At 35.9% G+C, this 21,663-nt stretch overlaps 1 protein-coding gene across 1 annotated transcript in view; it reads left to right on the forward strand.

The window, feature by feature from the left end:
- The first annotated feature begins 2,205 nt into the window (after nt 1-2,205).
- SORBS2 (sorbin and SH3 domain containing 2) overlaps nt 2,206-21,663 on the forward strand; it is a 95,129-nt gene continuing 75,671 nt past the window's right edge. The window contains exons 1-4 of the mRNA XM_015831783.1: nt 2,206-2,246; nt 7,216-7,308; nt 10,394-10,420; nt 13,756-13,880. Of these exons, the coding sequence (XP_015687269.1) occupies nt 2,237-2,246; nt 7,216-7,308; nt 10,394-10,420; nt 13,756-13,880 (255 nt within the window). The 5' untranslated portion in view covers nt 2,206-2,236. The remainder of the gene's footprint in view (nt 2,247-7,215; nt 7,309-10,393; nt 10,421-13,755; nt 13,881-21,663) is intronic.

The following is a 21,663-nucleotide window of genomic DNA, read 5'->3' on the forward strand; positions in this document are numbered from 1 at the left end:
TTTATTTAATAATAATAATAATGATAATATTCCTGGCTTGGATGAACCAGGATGAAGACTTACTTCTGACAGAAGAGAGGAAATTTTCACTAGCTATTTAACTGTCAGTAGCACTAGCTCATTTTTTCTTGCTTCTTTTCTGAATACAAAAAACACGACCACAATAATATCAGCAATCAAAGGCAATCTTATCATAGTATGACTTTCTTTTTTAGTTGCTATTTCATGCTGTGTTTCCTGTTTATATATTTGTATGTGTTTTGAATGCCACAGAGCATCAAGTCCCTCAAACAAATACCACAGAACCTGAAACCTTTCCAGCTTCTTGGATTAATGTATTTATAATTTGCTTTCAGTGCATGTTAAATATCTGGCAGACTCCATCTGGGGTCTGATTCAGCATTCCTTGTTCTCGGAGATTTTAACTACATTGAAGTCATTGCTTCAGGAGCAGTTAATTCTCACAGTGTCAATAGGAAAACAGCTTTGTATTAACTAAATTCAGAATGGTGCAAGAGTGCATGCAACAAAATGTGCGTTTTATTTTGCAAAACTACATACTGGCCCTATTTGCAAAAGAAAACCTCTGTGTTTCTACCTTCTGTACATTTACACACAATATTCTAAACTCATTACCACATTTAAAGAATCACTAATTTATAAAACCAAATGGGGTTCTAGCAACAAAAAACCAAGATCCAAATAATGGTTGGATGAGAAATGTGCAAAAATCAATTTAAAACCTCTGGGATGTATAAAAATAATTATGCCTATTATTCTTAAATTTCTTCATGAAAAACCAAAAAGGAAGTATAAAGCTTTACTGAAAAAAAGAAAAGGAAAGCTCAACAGACATTTTGAAATCAGTTGATCCAGAAATCAAAATATCTACCAGTCTCCAGAAAAGCCCTGTAGGCATTCATTAACTCGAAATAGTTCTTGAGTCTGATTCTAGAGAACCATTATGGGACAAATTGGAGACCCCATCTATTGATTGGCATCTGCTTGCACATATTATATTGTTGAGCAATAATACTCATACCCAAATAAAGTCAGCTTTCTGCTAGTTCTCAGAAAGTTTCACAGCTGTGCATTTTAGCTCCTTTTCTATTTAATCTTTATGATATGGTAGAAAAACTCACAAATCCAGAACATTATTTGGGCCAGCAGACCTATTGTTTTAGTTTTATAGTTCAATGATGTAGTAGTGATTATCACATCTTCACCTACTACACTGAGGAGGGCATTAAGATCAACTATCTCATATTGCCCTGATAATGACATATTTATTAATTTCAAAAAATAAAAAATATGTTTTTCTCAAAATGATAGAAACATAGATGGTGAATTAGCAGAAATGTTATTTAATAGGTTCAGTCCTTTAAATATCTTGGAGGCTACAGGCACTCAAAGGGTCCAAATTGAATCTTTGAATGAAAATGTAAAAAAGAGCGTAGCTGTCATCTTAAGATGGATGCACAGACAGACAAACACTATGTCTATCACCCCAGCAATGCTTACTTTAAAAAGAATTTAAGTTTACTTAGGTTTGGGGATATGAATTTGGACATAGGCAATCCTAAGCAGATTTCTGAGTGCTCTTTCCCCTTTCTAAGAAATGTATCCAGATAACAGTGCAGAACAAATGAAAAAAAAAAAAGATATGGAATTAATCATCTAAAATTGTCCCCCAACTCCCATCACTGTGCCCAAAGTCTTTTTTTTTTCTCTTCCTTGTTTAGAGTGTTTGTTTCTATCAAATTCTTTTTTGTAATTTGGATGGCTTAATTTCTGTTAGAAAATAGGGAGCAATATTGGTGTTGCGGTTTTTATGTAGCCAACAACTCCATCTCTCTGCAGCCTCCCTGCTGCTCATGCTTCTGTTTGAAAAAGCCCAATGGGAGCAGTTGTCTTTATGTTAAATTGAAGTGTGAGAAGTTAGGAAGGCTGGAGACCACAAAGAGATTGTACAAGAAAAGAACAGACACCTTCTAGCAGTCCTCAGCCACTCACTGCATCTAAAATAAATTCTTTTTTCCTCCTTAAAAAGTGAAGGAAATCATTTTTGAAGCATATATAATCTGGATGTCACTATTTATTATTTTTTCCTGTCTGCCTACTCAAAATACTTTACTGTATCTCATGTTCTATTCTATTGCATTGCGATAATGAACAGAGTGCCTTTATTTTCTCTAGGCAAACTGAAGACTTTGGTAGCAAATCTTCCAGAATCAAAATGAACACAGGTATGCATTTTCATGGTGCAAAAAATAAGCATATTGTTTAATATAAGTTACGGCTGTTTTGAAGAACTTTACATATGGTTTTTGCTTTCTTATATTTGTGCATATGAAGTTCTGATGTATATTTCTCAAGATACACTTATGTATAAATATATGCATTTATACATGCATAAGTAAATAAGCATCTGCATTTCATTTCAATATATTTTCAGATATTTAGTAAAATATATTGGGGCAAAGAACATATCCATAACAGTGGCATAAATCAAGATAGTTTTTTTTAATGGTGAACCATTTACTTTTACAATAATTTAATTATTGCTTACTTATTTTGTTTAAATTCATCTACTTGAGTATTTTACATTTATAGTGTGTGAGATAAATTATATATGCCTTACATTATGGCATTTTGGAAAATTATATTTAAAACGTCTTGAGCAGCATGATGGCCTAGTGATGAAGACATTCACCTCCCATTCAGAAGGTTGAGAGCTCAATCCTAGGCAGGAACAGATATTTATCTCTCAGGGCACAAAGAATGTGATCTCCATGTAGGCATCAGGAAGGGCATCTGGCCAATAAATGTTCAGCTCCATTCAGTCACCCAGACTCTGAATAAATATCTTGGCCACAACCCCCTCCCACAAAACATAGCCCCTTTTGCATTCCTCTGTATCATAGTCAGCAAGGAGAAGTAGAAAGAAAATCATAAATATGTAACCAAGTATATGAAAAGAAACATATGGGAGGAAGAAGTCCTTAAGAGTTAATGTTCTTTCTGCTGTTTTTGAGGCAGCCAAATGGGCACATCATTCTCTATATTAAGAGTAGAAAGAGTTTGGAGTACTATAAAGGTGAAACCCAGAGATAGCTGATTACCCTAAAGTTCTACTTTAGACCATAACTACACCATTTAGTTTTCTAAAAACATTAATTAGAGGTTCAGCTCCATTGAAATAAGATATAATCTGAATTTGAGAGGAAATTTACTATCAGGCCTTTAAGCAGTCACCTTAAAAAACCAGAGATCAAGTATTACCTATTTAAAAATCCTGTATCCACACATTACTCCAAAACCAATTAAGGATTAATCTGTATTATTGAAGGAACACAACCATTCTGTTTGTAATAAAAATTAGTGGAAATCCTTTTGAATTCTATGACTGGTATTAAGTATATCCACGAAAGTCTCCTATCAAAATTAAAGGGATTCACCAATACTTAGGTTTGGCTGTGTGCTGTCCATCTCTTAAACTGTCTTTAAACAAAATAAATGTTCCATTTCTCTCAGATTTCCACATTATATAGACGTACAAGCAATCCAATAATATTCAGATGATTTGGTTTCACTGCCATTATTGTTAAACATTGACCCAGCAGATGAAAATTGAAATTAAAGCATCTAGATTTCAATATATGCCAACCTTTATTTGAGATATTACTCCCGACTGGGGACTGCTGATTATGAGGCACCTGAGCAAGCCTATTATTATTCATTTAAAGCAGAATGAAACACTCACTTTTCCTATTGCCTAGGACAAAACATATATAGTGTGTAAAATACAAGATTCATGCACTGTTTTCATATCCAGATTTCTCAAGCAAGTGAATCATTTTTCATAAATGGAATTTTTTAATCATTGTATTTTACGAACAATATAGGCATCAATAATTTGATTCTAAAATTATTTTTATAAAAAATAATTATCAACTATGAATGCATACTTGAGAAATAATTCAAAAAGGCTTAATATAAATTATTCAATTGCAGATCTGAACTCCTCAACCAATTTGCAAAAACTTGATAATTTAACCTCCTTTTTCTGGATTCCAGAACAAAAATATTTTTATTCATAAAGAACTGTCTGTAGCCGCAGCATTGCTTCTTCCATTCCATAGTAGAACAAACCACTTGTAGGGATTTTAAAAGCTGATTTCAAAAATCCCTAAAATGCTACTTGCACAATGTTCAGCAGAGATAACACATATCCACAATCTATAAATAAACATTCTCTCACCAGAAGTAGAAAGAATTCTTGTCTTTAACTTTAATGAGATTAAACACTTTAAATCCAAGTGCATTAATTTAAAATGGATTTAAGTGGCTGGGTAGACCAAGCTTTCCACTTATCTGGATTCCTTCTAAGAACATAACATTTCAAATAATTTATAAAGTGGGCAGACTGTTTATATGCAACCCTTTTTCTCACATAGATAATGAATAGCCCAAAGTTAATTTGCTTAAATGGATCTTTAGTGTCCCTCCATAAATTTTTAGGCATGAATGTACAAGGATAATATTGTGATAAATGCATCTCGGTTTAAAATGATTTAATAATCCAACTGCTTTATAATAAATGAAATACATAAATACAAACCCTGTTAAAAACAACTACAGTCCTTGGAGAGTGCAAAAATATATGAGGTTTAACTTTGTTAATGTTAAATCATCATGCAGAGTTGTTACCATTCATCTTCTATGCTCTCAAAACACATCAAAATAAGTTAGCAGGTTATATGCAACACTGAATAAACAGTTTGTTTTGAGAACAGTTCCTAAGCTTAGAGTAGCATGTCCTAGACACTCGGCATTATTATCCCAAAGACCAGCTATTTTAGATAGGATCTTTATTCTTTCTTGGTTAATCAAAATCTTCTAGGCTTTCTTTGATTTTGAATGTTTGCCTGCCATCATATAAACATGTAATCAACCAAGCCTGGATTTCCTTTAGATGCAGTAGGCATTCCCCTTGCAGTTGGCTTTTCCTTATTCACTATTAATGGCTGTTGGTTTTGCCATGAAGTTGGTCTTGCCATTGAAGCACAAGCCCAAATCTCCGTGTATTTGTAATATATTTCTTAATCATTGCAAATTAAATTCAGAATTTGTCCTCGCAATAAAACCACCAAGCATACAAAACATACAATCCACCTGTGGTTAGATGTCTTGGTTCACTTATTATGTTTCCACACAAAAAAATGGACTATGCATGCAAAAGACCCTAGATCAAAATGTCAAATGGGTTTTTGAATGCCTATAATGCATACTGGTATGATGAAAGTTTTCTAACTGTACCATTTCTAGAATTATATTCTTCCCTAGTGGGCTAAGCCAACATGAAGAGAACACTGCCAATCCTGATTTTACAACTCACAAAGTTCCTTGTGATGAATGATACATTATTGCATTTCAGGCACATGGAATGAGTTTCCTGTTTATTTTGGTTCACCTAAAGCAGGGCAAATATACACAAGAATTGTTAGGCTTTTAAAAAATGAAATTAACTTGGAAGGAAAGAAAAGAATCTTAATATATTATAGCAGTGATCTAGATTTGTTGGTCTACTCTAGCAGTTGAATTGTAGTTGTACAATTACAGCTTTCTTGTACAACTGCAGTCTTCAGGTACATCCTGAAGGACACCAGAATAAATCATACAATATCATATTGGGCAGTATGCCCTAAGATCCAAGTTGGCTGAGGATAATAATGTTGCTAGGATTGGTCTGTTGCTTTGATTTACTTTCCTCACTGGACTCTTCCTTGGCTCTTTTCTGTTATATTAAGTCATACAATTTGATTCAAGATGTGTTGAAGTGATCTTTGCTGTGTTATCCTTCACTAATCATTCGTATTTTGAAGGTTTCTATTATTTGCAACTTATCTTTAGGTCTTTTAAAACTTACGCCACCATCTGAATAAACAGCAGGCAGATTGACAACTATGCCTTTGTATGCCTGTTTAAACATAACATAATATCAAAACTGATCAACTGCTTCTTTACTTTTATTTTGGGAATAATAGTTCCCAAAAGGAGGAAGGGGAGGGGAGTTAAGTTCAAGATTTAAAGTAAGTTTGTAAATGCAAAATCTCCAAGATTCAAAAATCTTTCCATGCATAAATCCTCCAGTAAATTTTGATTGGGAAAATTCTTTCCCACAGTTTCTCCAATTACAGCCAGCACTTTCTGCCACATTTGTTTCTGTTAAGTAGTTCATAATCCCTGGTGAGAAATTTCATTGCACTTTCTGAAGAAGAACTAAAGGGGCATTTGCTCACATTCAGATTCTAGCACTATCACATACCCCACAAAGTACTGTAAATCAGGAATAGTTACAACCCTAGATACTTCAGAAGAACTTGTAGCAGCTCAGAATTGTGACTATTTCTCTCCATTTAGGCAAAGGCTGTAGTGTTTCTAAAATAAGCTGTGTTTTTGTTAAAATAAGAAAACCTAAACTTCTTTCCAAAAATCCAGGAAAAAAACCTAAAAAAGCTGCTGTACCCATTTTCATCTTTTCCCTTGTAATTCTTCTATATACAAACACCAAGGCTGGCCCCCAACCACCAAAAGGCTACTCACTTTGAGATAAATAAATGTTAAATGGTTTCTTTTATCTTTTGGGTGGAGCAGAAAGATTGTTAGATGAAGGCAAAATGTTACTTGTCCATGCATTTCTGCCTTCAATAAATAGTTCAGGTTATCATTTTAATAATCTGAATCAATATTATATTTGTTTGTTTTTTTATATATTTATTTGTAATTTTTATTTTTTATGCCCATTTGTCACACAGTAATTCTGGGTAGCTAATAAGATATTCAGTGACGGCCACATACTACTTTCTAGTTCTGCATTATGATTAGTTCCTTATTTTGATGTGTCATTTTTAATCCTGCCTTTTAGTCTTTTTATTTTTGTGGTGAGTTAGGTACACCCAAGTGATTTTTCAAATACTGGAAAGCACATGCTAAATCTCTTTGGCTGGTGTATTCTTTGGAATGGCAGTATTAATTAACAACAGCTTCCTCAACCTTTTGGTACGTATGTACAAGTATCTAGGGATCAACCACAAATTCTAACTGCATGGATTTATGTCCACATTTACATATCCCAATAATCCTCACTTTGTACATTGCATGTGCTTGCGTTCTATGTTGTGGGCTTGTGCCTGTGTCCTTTTCTGCTTTCAGATAGTGGTGGGTGTGCTCGCAAACGTGCTGCCATGTCTGTCAAATTAACAGCGGTGAAGAGAGTTCAAAGTTCTCCAAACCTTTTGACCGCAGGTATAGCTGTTAACCATGGAATGCCACACTTCAGTATCATTGTCTTTATACAGTTGTGCATTAGAACTGAATATTAGAAATGGTAACCACAGATCCTCATAATAGTTACTGTGATGAGCCTGTCATTTCATCACTGTTCAGTGTTTTTGTTCTAATTATTAGTACCAAGCAGTCTGCTATATATAATGGATATTCCAGTTATTTAGATCGGGGTAGATTAGTCTGATATTTTAGACTTAGCACCTACTAGCATATACAATGACAAAGAATTGTGACACTTGTATTGCAAATATATGGAACATCAGACTATCCCTGGTCTAGAAAATGCAGAATAGAAATGAACCAGAAGCATAGACATTTTAATGTAGTCCTAAACATAGTACTAGAGCTTGCATACATTCCAAGCATTTATATGAAATATTAGTCTTTGAGCACATGAGAACACGCACTGTCCACACATCTAAACAATGAAAAGAAATTCTGGGTTAACTTATTTTATTCAAAGGTAGACTGTTATTTCAGAAAATAAATGCTAGCCAGAAATAAAAGCACAAATGTTCAGAATAAATGTGACATTTGATTATATTTAAATGAAAATTACATGTAATTAATACAGGTAATCCTTGTTCAGCAACCACAATTAGACTGGCAACTCAGTTGTTAAGCAAAGCAGTCACTAAGTGAAACCGCTACTGTGCTTACTCTTTTACTTTAGCTTTCCTTTGCTTTACAGACTTTTGAAAATTGTAAATGCAAGAATTGGTTGCAAAATTAATTTCTTTTATCACTGTCATAGCTGCAAATGGTCACTAATCAAGGCAGTCATTAAATAAGGACTACCTGTATTAAACAAAATGAACTTAATTCAGTTAATATCAATTATTCCATTGTAGAAAATGTTTCTTTATATTATTAAACATTCAATTCTACTACAACTTTGGGAAGGGCTGTAAGCTGCACGCAGGCTATTTTTAGGGATCACCTGAGATGCTAAGGCCACAGGTTGCACATCTCTAATGTAGAGGCTTCCTTGAATATTCAACAGAAGCCATTCCGGCAATGACACTTACTAATCATGCTGAACCATTGATTGAACTGTAATTCTGCTTAGCCCCACGCACTTTAAGGAATTATGTGAGCAGAGCCTATAACCTCAGTGAGATTCTTCCATTCAGGAAAAAAGAGAAATACTTACCCATGCCAGGATACAATATTGCCCATGACAAGGGCATTGTAATTTTTAATAAATAAATTGGTTTAAGGACAACTGTACCAAATTAGTAACATGCCCCTCTCCCCAAATTTGTGTGCTGAAGTAAAATTCTGTCTTTATTTTTTTCTATTTTGTTCAGGCAAAATGCACACTGTTTTCGATTCCTTATTGAAAAAGAGTAGAAGACAATAGGGCAAAACTAGGAAGTAGCTTTCAGGCTTCAACAATTTCACCTAGCTGAAAACAATGTAACATTTGTCATTTTCTTAGTGCCCTTTAGAACATTAGATTGAAAAGTTTTCCCTCTGGCTGATAGAAATCATAAACTCGATTTCAGATATTAACAGCTTTTAGCAATTAAATTCAACCCTTAGCTAAATGTTTGTCACAAAACTGTCAACATAGAAAAATGAAATGTGAAAAATGGAAAACAAATGTGATAACAAAATGGCAAAAGCCATATGTGAAATCATTTTGTTACAAACATTCAAAAACAATCCTGAGTTAAATGCTTTTTTAAAAACAAATACATTTGATAGTAGCCCAGAGAATTTAATCAGATAAATTATATCAGATAAATCATATTAGAAGATTAATTATAATTCCGAGTATAATTGAATAGAGCTATAGTTATTGAGTTACTATTCTTGTAGTGCAGGGGTCCCCAACCCCTGGTCCATGGAACGGTACCGGGCCCTGGCATGCCAGTAGCCGGGCCGCACAAACAAGCAAAGCCCCATCTGCAGGATGCAGGCAGCACACAAAACCACGTCCCCTCCGGTCTATGGAAAAACCTCTCTCCATGGAACCGGTCCCTGGTGCCCAAAAGGTTGGGGACCTCTGTTGTAGTGTCTTAAACTTTGCATAGGCACCAGAAGGGAAGAGTAATTCCAATAAATCAGTGAGTGTTTTGTGGTTATTTTTTAACAGGACATTTGCAAAGACATTATAGCATTGAGAAAACACAGTGTTTTTAGTACATAAACATTATTGTTCAGCTACTTTAGAGGAGTTAATTTCCACAGCTATTTTGGCTTCTTTTAAATTGATTACTAAATAATCTGTAAAATGTTTTAATATGTCTTTTACATAAGTATGGTGTTAATTTTAAAATTGATTAAACATACAGTTTTAAATGAAACATACAGTTTATACAGAGAAAGATATTACAGATTAATGTGTTCTTGCCAAAATATTGTCAATGAAAATGGAAAGAGCTTCTAGATCAGCATTTATCAACTTCAGCAACTTTTTCGGTGTTTCTCAATCTCAGCAACTTTAAGATGTATGGACTTCAACTCCCAGAATTCTCTGACTGATAAGTTGCTGAGGTTTGATAAACATTGTTCTGGATCATTTATTCTTTGTTTTTCGTGAGTGTCCCCCAAAACATTGCTGAGTCGCATGTATTTAATTTTTTTAGCAATTTGTAATCTACCCAGAGAGTTTGGATCTTGAAATAGAAGTATAATAAATATTAGTGTAATTAGTGGTAATTTTTCAGATGTACATTAATATTACTACTCTGCCACCATGGAGGTAGTTAAACCTCAGTTGATGACCTAGTTTTGTATATGAACTGACAAGTGGATTAGGATATATATGAACCAAGTTGTTGAACTCATAAATAAAAGGAAGTTTGGGCCAAGCAAAAATCAAAATCATCAAACGAAGTTATTCTGTGCTGGTTATTTTCATGTACAACTCACTGAGTTCAGTGAAGATTGTTCCCAAAATAGGCATTTAAAATTATAATATTTTAAAAAGTGTATGTTTGGTAAGTAAATTTCCCTGAATTTCAGAGACTAAAACAAGTTGTAAGAATCCTAATCTAACTCCCCATATATTAACTTCAGTATTTACTCTTTCTAGGACTTGATTCCCATTCACCAGACTCAGGTAATTTTTTAAAAATAAATTAACTACAATATTGCATGTGTTTGTATAGGAATCCATAACAAAATGTCTGTCATGGTATTTCATTGACATGCCATGACTAACATACTTCTGCCAGGATATAAGTACAGAAGGCCAGGATTTGTGTTGTCACAATGCACAAGTTTCATTTTTGTCTCATTACAGAATTTGTACTGTTTGCTGTATATATATGGAATAAGCAAGACATACTTTTCATCTAATGTTGTTTTCCTATAAATCTTACTAAAGTTGGGAATGATCTTACTATGGACAAGAAACCTTTGAATGTGTGACCTAAAAGCACTCCATTTTATATTACTGAAACTTTTTCTTCTGAGTGGCTTGCTTAGATCTAGTCGACTCATCAAGGAAGACTCCATATTTACACAACACATTGATCCACAACATTTGTGACCACATTTTAGCTAATGAATCAGACCATAAAATTGGGTTCATTGAGTAAATGATTAGGTAAATTAATCCTGGATCAAAATGTCATGTGAATGCAGCCAGTAATTTCAACATGAAGTATAGAATAGTACAGAGTAACAGAGTTGGAAGGGACCTTGTAGATCATCTAGTCCAGGGGTAGGCAACCTTGACTGGCTGAGGAATTCTGGGAGTTGAAGTCCACAAGTCATAAAAGAGCCAAGGTTGCCTACCCCTGATCTAGTCCAACCCCCTGCCCAAGCAGGAATCCCTACACCATTCTGACACCATTTTGTTATTAGAAAATAGTATAAAGCAAAAAAGAATTGCATTGGTTTAGAACGTAACTGTTTTATTTTTAGCAAAAACTTTTGAAAAAATCCTTATAATTGAAGATACAGACTTTTAAATAAGCAACTGCAGGATTTTTTTTTTAAAAATGCCATTGTCATAGACTTATTTAGATATAAAATAGATATATAGATATATATATATGGTTAGTGAGTTTTTTTAATGTATTACTGTTCTTGTCCTCTAGAGGAAGTTGTGCATTTACATTTGGGTCTTCTCTGCTATTATCTTCTCCAAGTCAGGATTGTGGCATTTTTAGAGGCATACTTTATTCTTATACCCCCAAAGATAGATTTAAATGTAGCAATGGCAATAGCACTTAGACTTATATATGACTTCATAGTGCTTTACAGTCCTCTCTAAGCAGTTTACAAAGTCAGCATATTGCCCCCAAGAATTTGGGTTCTTGTTTTACCAACCTCGGGAGGATGGAAGGCTGAGTCAACCTTGAGTTGTTCAGAGTCAAATCCTGGAGTGAGCAGTGAATTAGCATGCAGTTACTGCATTCTAACCACTGTGCCATCACTGCTCTTAAATGTAGTAATGAAAGCTATCAAACAACTATTGCAAAAGATCCATTTATCTTGTTCCTGCTTCAGACAGTTACCAATTGAAAACTAGACCCTTTAGTCTTTGGGACTCCCATGATACCAGACTAACTAGTGCACACATTCTCCTATCTTCTTCTTAGGGGTGCTGCTATAACTAGGTAATGTTTAAGGCTATCCCCTGCTGATGAAGTCTTCCTCTGATCCCTAGTCCATAGTAGACACCATCAGACTTCAGAGATTTCTAATCCAGTGTGAAATTGGTGTTTTCCATCTTCTGACCCAAGCCTGAGATACATACAAACAGTATGTGGCAGTTTGATGGCAACTATGATGACAAGAAGGGCTGGGGAACTTGTTTTTACAAGCCATGATTTTTTTTTCTGATGGGGAAGGTATATCTGCATTACCCCAACCCCCTTGCTTTTTTGGCAGGGCATTTTTTTCAACAGGGCAAGGTCAGTGAGTTAACATTGAGTTACCATCTCTAGAACCAGTCTTCCAAGCATCTTGCTCATCAACTTCACCCCACCCTGTGGATGATTTGAACCATCTGATTTATGGCAATGTAGAGCAATGTTTCTCAACCTTGGCAACTTTAAGAAGGGTGGATTTCTACTCCCAGAATTTCCCAGCCAGACTCCAAGCCACCTGCCTGAAAGTTGCCAAGAAATACTGAAGCAGAGTGATAGAGTCTCCAAGTTTCTATCAACCATCTCTCTGAATCAGGTACTACAGGTACTCCATGTCAGGAGGGAGGCTGGTAATTTCCAGTAAAACAAGAAAATATAACCTCTCCTGTTTTACTGGACTGCTCCCCCCTTAGCCCATTAGAGGCTTTCATTGTATCACCATTGTAGATCAGCCATTGCAGGTGATTCACAGGAAGGGTACATTAGTTGAAATGGAAAGCTCCAACCTACCTTAGATCAGGTTCTCCTAGCTCAGGGATCTTCAAACCTGGCACGCTGGCTGAGGAATTCTGGGAGTTGAAGTCCACAAGTCATAAAAGGGCCAAGTTTGAAGACCCCTGTCCTAGATGATTAAATCCACTGATCTAACCATCTGTCTTATTCCCATTCTCCATTAGAAAAAGTGATTAATTTTTCTGTTGGCAAGGATATTCAGCACCTTATCTTTTTTCCATAGTACACTCTTAAGAGAAAGTCCATTCACTGGCATTGTTAATGAGGTTGAACAGAGATGAGCTATGAATTTAGGCTGGCATACTTTGAAATGACTCATAGCCTGGAGAACAACCCATTAAGCCAGCTGTCTGAATGTGCCCAAAGTGTAGGAACATTCCATTTCCCAGCTGCTAGCATTTGATTAGCAGTTATATTTAAGCACAAAAAGACTTTAGAAATTTCTCCATAAGAGAAAAAAATCAAAAGGTTGTCATTTTTCCTGAACACCTATAATTTCTTTATTTTAGTGCATATGATAGGTCTCTTGACAGGTCTTTAACTGAGTCCTAATGATTTCCTCAATACCAGGTGATGGAACTTCAGGATTATAAATGGAACATGGATTTCCCACTTCTAAATAAAGGCTTAGTTCTTTGTCAAATTATAAAATGAACTGGTGGAGATGCCACTGAGAAGGACTATTATGAAAAATCAGAGTTGGGCCATTCATAAGGAAGAGGGGGTTAAGGAAGAGCAAATAATGATACCTGTATGATGACTTTATATTCATACTGTCATCTATGCCATTTTGTTTTATGAATGCTGCTTGACAAAACAGTCATTTGTCTCAGCTGAACTGTGGTGCCCAACATCGCCTCCTCATTGTTCTTTATAATAAAACTCTGTCCTACGATGCTGATTCATATGTATTTATATCCTTTCATTTTTCACATTGGTGCCACTGCTTCTACCCAAAGAGATTTTTTTTTCTTTAAAAAAATAGAACTGATTTCACTTGTTACATTATCAAAGGATTTCTGTATCAGAAATAAATTTACTTGGATTTCTTTCCACATAAAAGCTTGGAGATCATTTAACATTGGAAGTAGAGAGACACTGAATGGAGACACTAGCAGCTCCTCTCTTGCAGCAAAGGGCTTTCGAAGTGTCCGGCCAAACCTACAAGAAAAGAAATCACCAACTCAGGTAAACAGGGAGCTGTATACAGTCACACTTCCACTTTCAATGCTGTGTTTTCAAAAACATAAGGGGTTATTTCCTTTGGATGAATGTTTCCTGGATGCTATCCTAACCTTACTTATATTAGTCAGGCACACATACATCTGACATACATCTACATCTTGGCTATATGGACAAAAATTATACTACTTATACACCGTTTGTTATTATCTCCTACTCTAAATTTGTTTCCTGGAGTAAAGCATCCAGCTATGAAATGTCCTTTGACTTAAAAATACTGGCATAGACCTCTTTTTCTAAAAAAAAATAAAATAAAATCCTGCTCTATCTTATCTGATCTGATGTTTTCAATATGCATTAAACTGCAAGCCCACCGTTCTTAGTCTTGAAAATGTGACACTTGTTCAGCACCAGGTTAGGAGCAGTTGTTTTACTGAAATAATGTATGCTTCCAAAAAAGAAGCAGTTTGGAGTTTCTGGACTCAACAATTCCAGGGAAATTCTGTCTCTGTACTCTCCTGCTCAGAAGTGGGCCACAGTTTGGAAGTTCTCCTAGATATTAGAGGCATAACTGTTTAAGGAGGAAGTGGCAATTATAGCTAAGAAGACTTTTACACAAGTACAACTTGTTTGCCAATTGTGGTCTTTCCTGTAAGACCCTACTTACAGTTAGTCATGTCCTAGTCATATCCCATTTAGATATTTGTTCTGACCCAAATCACGCTGGCAAGACAGAGGTTAAGTAGAGTCCATTTATTGCACACTTAACATGGCGCCAAATGACTCACCAATGGTGTCAGTGAAGCTCAGCCCCAGCCCTCAATTTTGACTCAGTCTAAATTCCCCGGTTCCAGGAACTAAGTCCTAGCCGACCCACGAGGCAAAGAGAGAAGTAATAATATCCACAAGTACCAAGTCTGCAACACAAGTCCAGAGTTCCAGAAACCAAAGCACCATCCAAGAGTTCGAAGTCAGAGAGCCAAGTCCAAAGTTCACAAGTTTGGCTAAGAAACACAATCTAAGATTCATAAAACAGTATTCACAAAAGCTGGGAAGGCGCACATTCAAAGCAAACAGGGGTTCCTGACAAACACATCTTACTCCAGCGTCTGGTTAAATTGGCCTTTGTCAGGTGTTCCGGGTGAGGAAGAATGGGCTGCTTCTTCATAAGCAGCCTTGTTGGCCTCCTCTGCCTCCCTCCACCTGCTCTCCTCACCTGCAGATCAGGCAGGGGAGACAGCTGTTCCTTGTCAGATTTGGTCTGGAGTCTGTCATCTCTGCTTGCCCTCTGCAGCTAATCCACTGCTCAAGGCGGCTCTCCATCCAATCGGCTGCACCCCCCCCCCCATTGACACACAGCCCTGGGATTGCCCCTGGACTCTCCACTTGTTCAGAAGGGATGATGCCATCCCCGACAGATGGTACCAGTTCCAACTCCTCCTCCAAACCGGGATCCTGCATAGCCATGACACCATTCTAACACACTATACATTGGGCTGCCCTTGAAAAACAACTAAAAACTTTAGCTGCTGCAGAATGCAGCGGCCTGAGTAGAAATGAATGTATCTCAATACATTCAAGTTACCCAGGTGCTTTACAAGCTACACTGATTACCAGCTGGCTTTCACCTATAATTCAAGGTGTAGTCATTATTCGTAAGATCCTACATAATCTTCAGATCTGATATCTAAGGGACCATATTCTCTGCTAAACCAGTCAGATCAAATAGGGACAATTCATGGCAGGTCCCGGGTTTGCAGAATTGTCACCTGAGAGGCCTCGAAGGTGGGCATTCTCACTGGCTCAATTCTTTCAACTCTATCAAACTTTGCTTAGTAGAAATTCTACCTACTTTATTTTTCCAAAGTTTCAGGAAAAAAATGGCATACTTACCTCTTTCATCATGTACAGGAGATGGGTGGTCTTTGACAGGAAGGAGGCTTGCAGGCTTATGGTATTTGTATTTGTTGGAAGTTATTTTTTATCTGTATTTGTATGTACTTGAGGTTTGGGAGGTAGTTTATCTATTTGCATTGTTAGCTGCCTAGAGTGTGCAGGATGGGCAGCATACAAGAATTGTTAAGTAAATAAATTAATAATTTGTGGGGTTATGTGCATGCACACACATATGGATTTGCACCAGAATAGTTTATTTGCATGATCTGTCCCATGCACGTGCATTTTTTCCTCTCTGCCTTAACAGTTCTGATAACCAGTAGATTTGCTCTAAAAGTAAAATATTTTATACTCATGTTGTTACACAGAAAGAGTGTGTATTTGCAGTAAATTAAGTAAAAGCTACATTCAATTCAATGTTACATTTTTAAAGGTAGAGATGTAAAATGTCAATAAATATGTGCTAATTTTCCATCTAGCAAAATAAAATATTTTCTGGAAAGTTGTAGTTTGCAGCTTGATTCAAGAGCACTGATTACTATGCCAGAGTTTATATTAGTGCCTAGATTTTAAAAGACGACTCTGTTTACTTTCCTGCTAATGTTTTGCTTTGTCTCTTTTTCCTGTAATATTCTTTTGTTGTGTGGATGCTTTTGGCAAATAAGGCACCCTCCCTACTCCCTAGGAAAAAAAGTTTTGGTAGATCTGGAATATCTAATCTAAAGAAGAGTGGAAGTAACTCCTGTTCTGTAACAACCAAACAAACTAAGCCATATCCTGATGGGAACTACTCTACTAACAAGGAGTTTCTTCAGAGGACAATTTATTCTAAAAAGTCTAACACAAAAATGTCTTGCACACAAAAAAGCATGAAACCACTGGCCTCAGTTTCTAGCACAAAAACAATAGCTGGCATTAGAACTATTGTTCATCAAGGCCACAAACAGCCTCAGAAACGTAGAGTTTCTACCCTGAAATTAACTCAGGCACAAAATGCATCTAGTAGTGTTCCTTCTCATACACAGCAAATGCCTGAGTCTGGTGGTGCCTCAGCAGCTCCATGGAGGTCTGCCTCACCTGTCTGTAACCCCGTGCCTGAGATACACAAAGCATCTCTCTCCATTCAGATAGCTCCCATCCCTGAATGCCAACATCATCCATCTAGATTTTCTCCAGACCCTTCAAAGATGCCAGCAGAAAATATGCAACAAATGTCTGATGCTCCGGCTGCGCAATGCCATGTGGTATATTATCTTTATCTCTTTCTCTCTCTTTTTAATTTTAGCTCTTTCTTGTATCACCTAACTCTTTTCTCTTTAGCGTACTCACGTGATTCTCACAATGACCACAAATCCTGGGTAAAACTACCTGTCACAATAATGAAAGATCTGTATTATTATTATTATTATTATTATTATTATTATTATTATTATTATTATTATTATTATTATTATTATTATTATTATTATTATTATTATTATTTCCAAATACATTTCCAGCCCATCTTAGTCCAAGGAAAGAAGAGAGACAAAGAACATAAAATGTTTCAGTCATAGAAAGAAAACATTTTCCTGCGTTCTAAATAGGGCAAAGTTGTGATCAATAGAAAAGAGGCTCCATCGAAAAAACACATCATAAACTTTCTGATTATCACTAATTAACAGCAATGCCCATGTTTAAAGGCAGTGCACAGAATCAAAAGAGACATCTCTGGTATCCTAAAGCTACATGGAAAGTTCACCTATCCCTTTCCCACACAGTTATTTGCATTTAAAAGTTGGGAGACACACCAATATGGCATTTCATTAAGAAGAAGGATTTTGTGCTGAACTAGACAATCAATGAAATTTTACAGAAATATTTGGTATAGGAGTATTTTGAACAGCACTTGTCCTGTCTATGTCCTGTGTTCTGTACTATTAAAAGGGACACTTTCATATTTCCCCTTTTGTTGCACTGAAGTGATAAAAGAGAGAAAGGGCAGGTACACATACATTTTTGACATTTCTCCATAAAGCTCTCAATTCTCCGGGGAAGGTTGCAAACTGAATAGTATTTTATGCATTTATTTTGAATGAATAGGAATTAACTGTTAATAGCACACAAGTGGATGTGGGCATATTTCACTTAAGGCTGCTGCAGTAGTTAGGTCTTTGGCAGAGAAGCACAAGTTTTAAATAGTTCCTATTTATGCATCAAGAGGAAATACCAGACTAACCAATACAGTATAACTGACTAAAAACAGGATCCTTTTATAGGTCCAATAGTTGGCACCCTTCTTATTTTAAAATTGTTTTAACACTTTATGTTTAAAGTGTACTTAATCATGTCTGACTCTGAGATTTAGTATTTCTCAGAAGAATAATTCATGGCAAGATGGAAATAATACATAAAGCATTTTGATGAATGAAGGAGTTTAAGATTAACAGTTAATTAGTTATATGCCATTAAGTCAGATTCAGTGCCTGGTGACTGCATGGACAAATGCTTACCATATTGACCTTCTTTCAAATTAACTCATAGCTGTTCCAAGACCATTCTGCTAATCATTTTGATCCTGTTAATTTATGTTATCTTTTGTTGACTTCTGTTATTCTTCTCTCAGTCTTCCAGTCATAATATTTTTGAAGTTTCTGCTTTCTAATTATCATATCAAGTGAGCAGTCAGTTTTTATTGGTTCAAGGCTGGTTGACTTAGTCTTCCTGAGGATCATGCTGCTCTTAGCAACTTACTTCAGAGTCATAATTCATTGGTTTCCATTTTCTTTCACCCATCTTTCTTAAGTGTCCAGATTTCATATCTTTCAACTGGAAAGACCATTGCTGTAACTAATTTTTTATTGCAATTTAACTGTATTCCTCTTTCATGACCTTGTCTAAGTTCCTTATTGCATTATTCCAGAAAATTAATCTCTACACTTTTAGCATGTTTTCTGTCTTTATTCTTGAGGCCCCCCCCCAATAAAAACTATCTATTATGTTTCTTTAAGATTAAATTTACTGTTGTCTTCTTCATATTTAGTATTAACCCAGATTTTTCACTTTCCATTTTCACGTTCAGAATTAAATCTCCTAAGTCTCCTTTACGTTCAGCTGACAAGGGTTCCCATCCCCCTAGGAGAGTCCATTTAGATCCCAGTCAAGCTGTTCAGGAAAGTGAAGGCAACTAAATTGATGTACCAGCCCACAGAGAAATGTTTAAACGAGCAAGAAGGGATTAATCTAAGCAGAAAGTTAAATTGAACATTTTTCATTATGTTGCTCTATCTCTGGGAAACTGGTATGAATAAAATGCCATATTCAGTGGCTCACACAGTTAACCAAAAAAGCAAGTGAGTATATTTTTACTTATATTCCCTAGAGAATGTCATTCCACTGAAGAGCTACTTTTAGTGCTTTTCAAATGTTGCCCAGGTTTGCAAAGCTTTTCCTTTTTCTGAAAGTCCTTAGTAAGACACACACAAGACAACTTCCAGCGCCACTGGTAGCATGAAAAATAAATCACTTTTGGGTCAGGCTTCTTTTTCTTGCATCACTTTTTGCATTTCCATTCTACTGCATGAAGTGAAATAGGTTTTAAGGTTTATTATCCATAATGGAAACCAGAAAACCTAAGGAATTTGTAGGATTTATCAGAGTTTCATTTTATGCCAATTGCTGGAATCACTGGTGTGTATTTCTCCACTTCAGTATACTATGAATCACCACTTTCCAATTTCCAAGGCATAAGATCAGCAGTTGTGTCACCAAATCAAGTATAATATTCATTAAGAACATCTCAATTTCTGTTCATTTTGTTGGGATGGGCTCATGGCAATGTCTGATAAATTCAACACTATTTCAGTAAAATTAAATAAGTGCCCAAGGTCATTCATCCATGTGAGGGTTTGTCATTATTAAATTTTAAGTTTTTTTGTATGTGATATAATATATGTAATATTTGTACATCCTGCTTTGGTTCAAAGATGCTGAAGTAGAAATTATTGATAGATGTTGGTAGATAACGTCTTCATGGCAGGAATTTAAAAAAGACAGAACAGCAGAAAAAACTGTATAATTGCACTTATATTCTTCATGTAAGGAGAAAATATAGGGCATGATGTATATCATATATGTAACATGGGAAGTTGGGAAGTCCTATAAATTAAGGACAAAATAAATATGGAATGGTTTTAATTTTTAATGGTTTTTAAAAACTGCATATTTTTTTATGAAAAGAACTGTCAACGCTGTAAACATTGGATGTTCCTGCTCTGACAACTGATGAAAATTGCAGCCATTTTCTCTTTTCTTTTAACATACTTTTTCTGGTATTTAGAAACCAGGTGCAGAAGGGAGGGGTTGGGATGAAAGCTCGAGCTCAGCTAGCCATAATAATAACGCTGCTTTGTGGGAACCCAAGGACGAGCTGATAACGTTTTGGCGGGCTGAGGAGCTGGGGAGAAAGCCCACGTTTTAGGCTAATTGGAGAATGTGATTTATGACAGTTTATAGTGGGTGGGAATTGCAGTTTGTTACTTTGTATCCGGGGGAAGGGAATTTAGTTTTTGGGTTCAACTATGTAGTGCCAGTACTTTGTTTCCTGAATAAAATGTTCTTTAAGGAAGATTTTTTGCCTTGAAGTTCTTTTGATGGGTTTCATCTATTGGAACCATGACAAGGACATTCTGTACAATTCATCATAAGAATATAATAATTATATATGTGTACAATATGAACATTGCTGGTTGAATACTGTGCTTATGTTAGTTTGGGTAACTATTGTAATGCTACAAACACAAGTTCCTTAAAAATCACTATTACAAGGTTTTTACAATCAACTGAAGTAGTATTTGGCATGCTAGATAGGGTTGATGGAGTCCTCTGTGTCATCTTAGTGACAATGCAAAGTTCAAGAATATTTCCAAACAATGTATCTCATCATATAGAAGGGCATTTATTTATTTATTTATTTATTTATTAATTTAATTTATACCCCGCCCTTCTCCTCATGGGACTCAGGGCGGCTAACAGCCTCATAAAACTACAATACAAATACAATAATTAAAAACCGAATTAAAAAGAAATATTTAAACAGGCCGATCAATTAAAATTATCCTTAAAAATCCCCTGAAACTTTAAAATCATTAAAAATTATCCCTATTTAAAACTCACCCTAGGTCAGGCCCGCTTGTTGAAAAAGCCATGTCTTGAGGGCGCGGCGGAAGGTTAAGAGATCCGGAATCGTCCGGATCTCGGGGGGTAGTTCGNGAAGGCGGTCTCGGAGATAGCCAGGACCGATGCCATGGAGCGCTTTAAAGGTGGTGACTAGCACCTTAAAGCGTACCCGGAAGGCCACTGGCAGCCAGTGCAGCTCGCGCAGCAGCGGTGTTACATGGGAGCGACGTGTCGCCCCCAGCACCGCCCGCGCGGCCGCATTCTGGACCAGCTGGAGCCTCCGGATGCTCCAGCTGGTCCAAGAAGGAAAACCACTCTTAAGTAGCAGTGCATTACTTAATCAGCAGCTAAACGACTCATGAATTATCTGACTAGTTGAAAAGAAGACAGATCACCCATAGCAAAACATATAGACAACCATTAAAGATCACAAAGAACTTTAGAAGGATACTTATCTGGTTAGCTACATGTAGGAAAGGGAATGTCATAACATAAGATGTCTTTGTGTCACAGAATTGCTATATTGTTTAAATAAAGTCATTTAAGTATTGTCTATTACTAATAATAGCTTGGGATATTTCTGAGGATATGGAGGTTTCTTCTACAAAGATACTACATATGGAACTATGACAAGCAATAGAGTTTTTACAATAACCATTTGTATGTTTATTTTCTGAATTCCCGAGTTGTATTGTTCATTGGCCCCTATGCAATTTTTAAATCCCATAATTAGTAT

The sequence above is a fragment of the Protobothrops mucrosquamatus genome, unplaced genomic scaffold (genome assembly GCF_001527695.2).
Source record: "Protobothrops mucrosquamatus isolate PMUCROS unplaced genomic scaffold, P.Mucros_1.0 scaffold_280, whole genome shotgun sequence".
Taxonomy (NCBI): Eukaryota; Metazoa; Chordata; class Lepidosauria; order Squamata; family Viperidae; genus Protobothrops; species Protobothrops mucrosquamatus.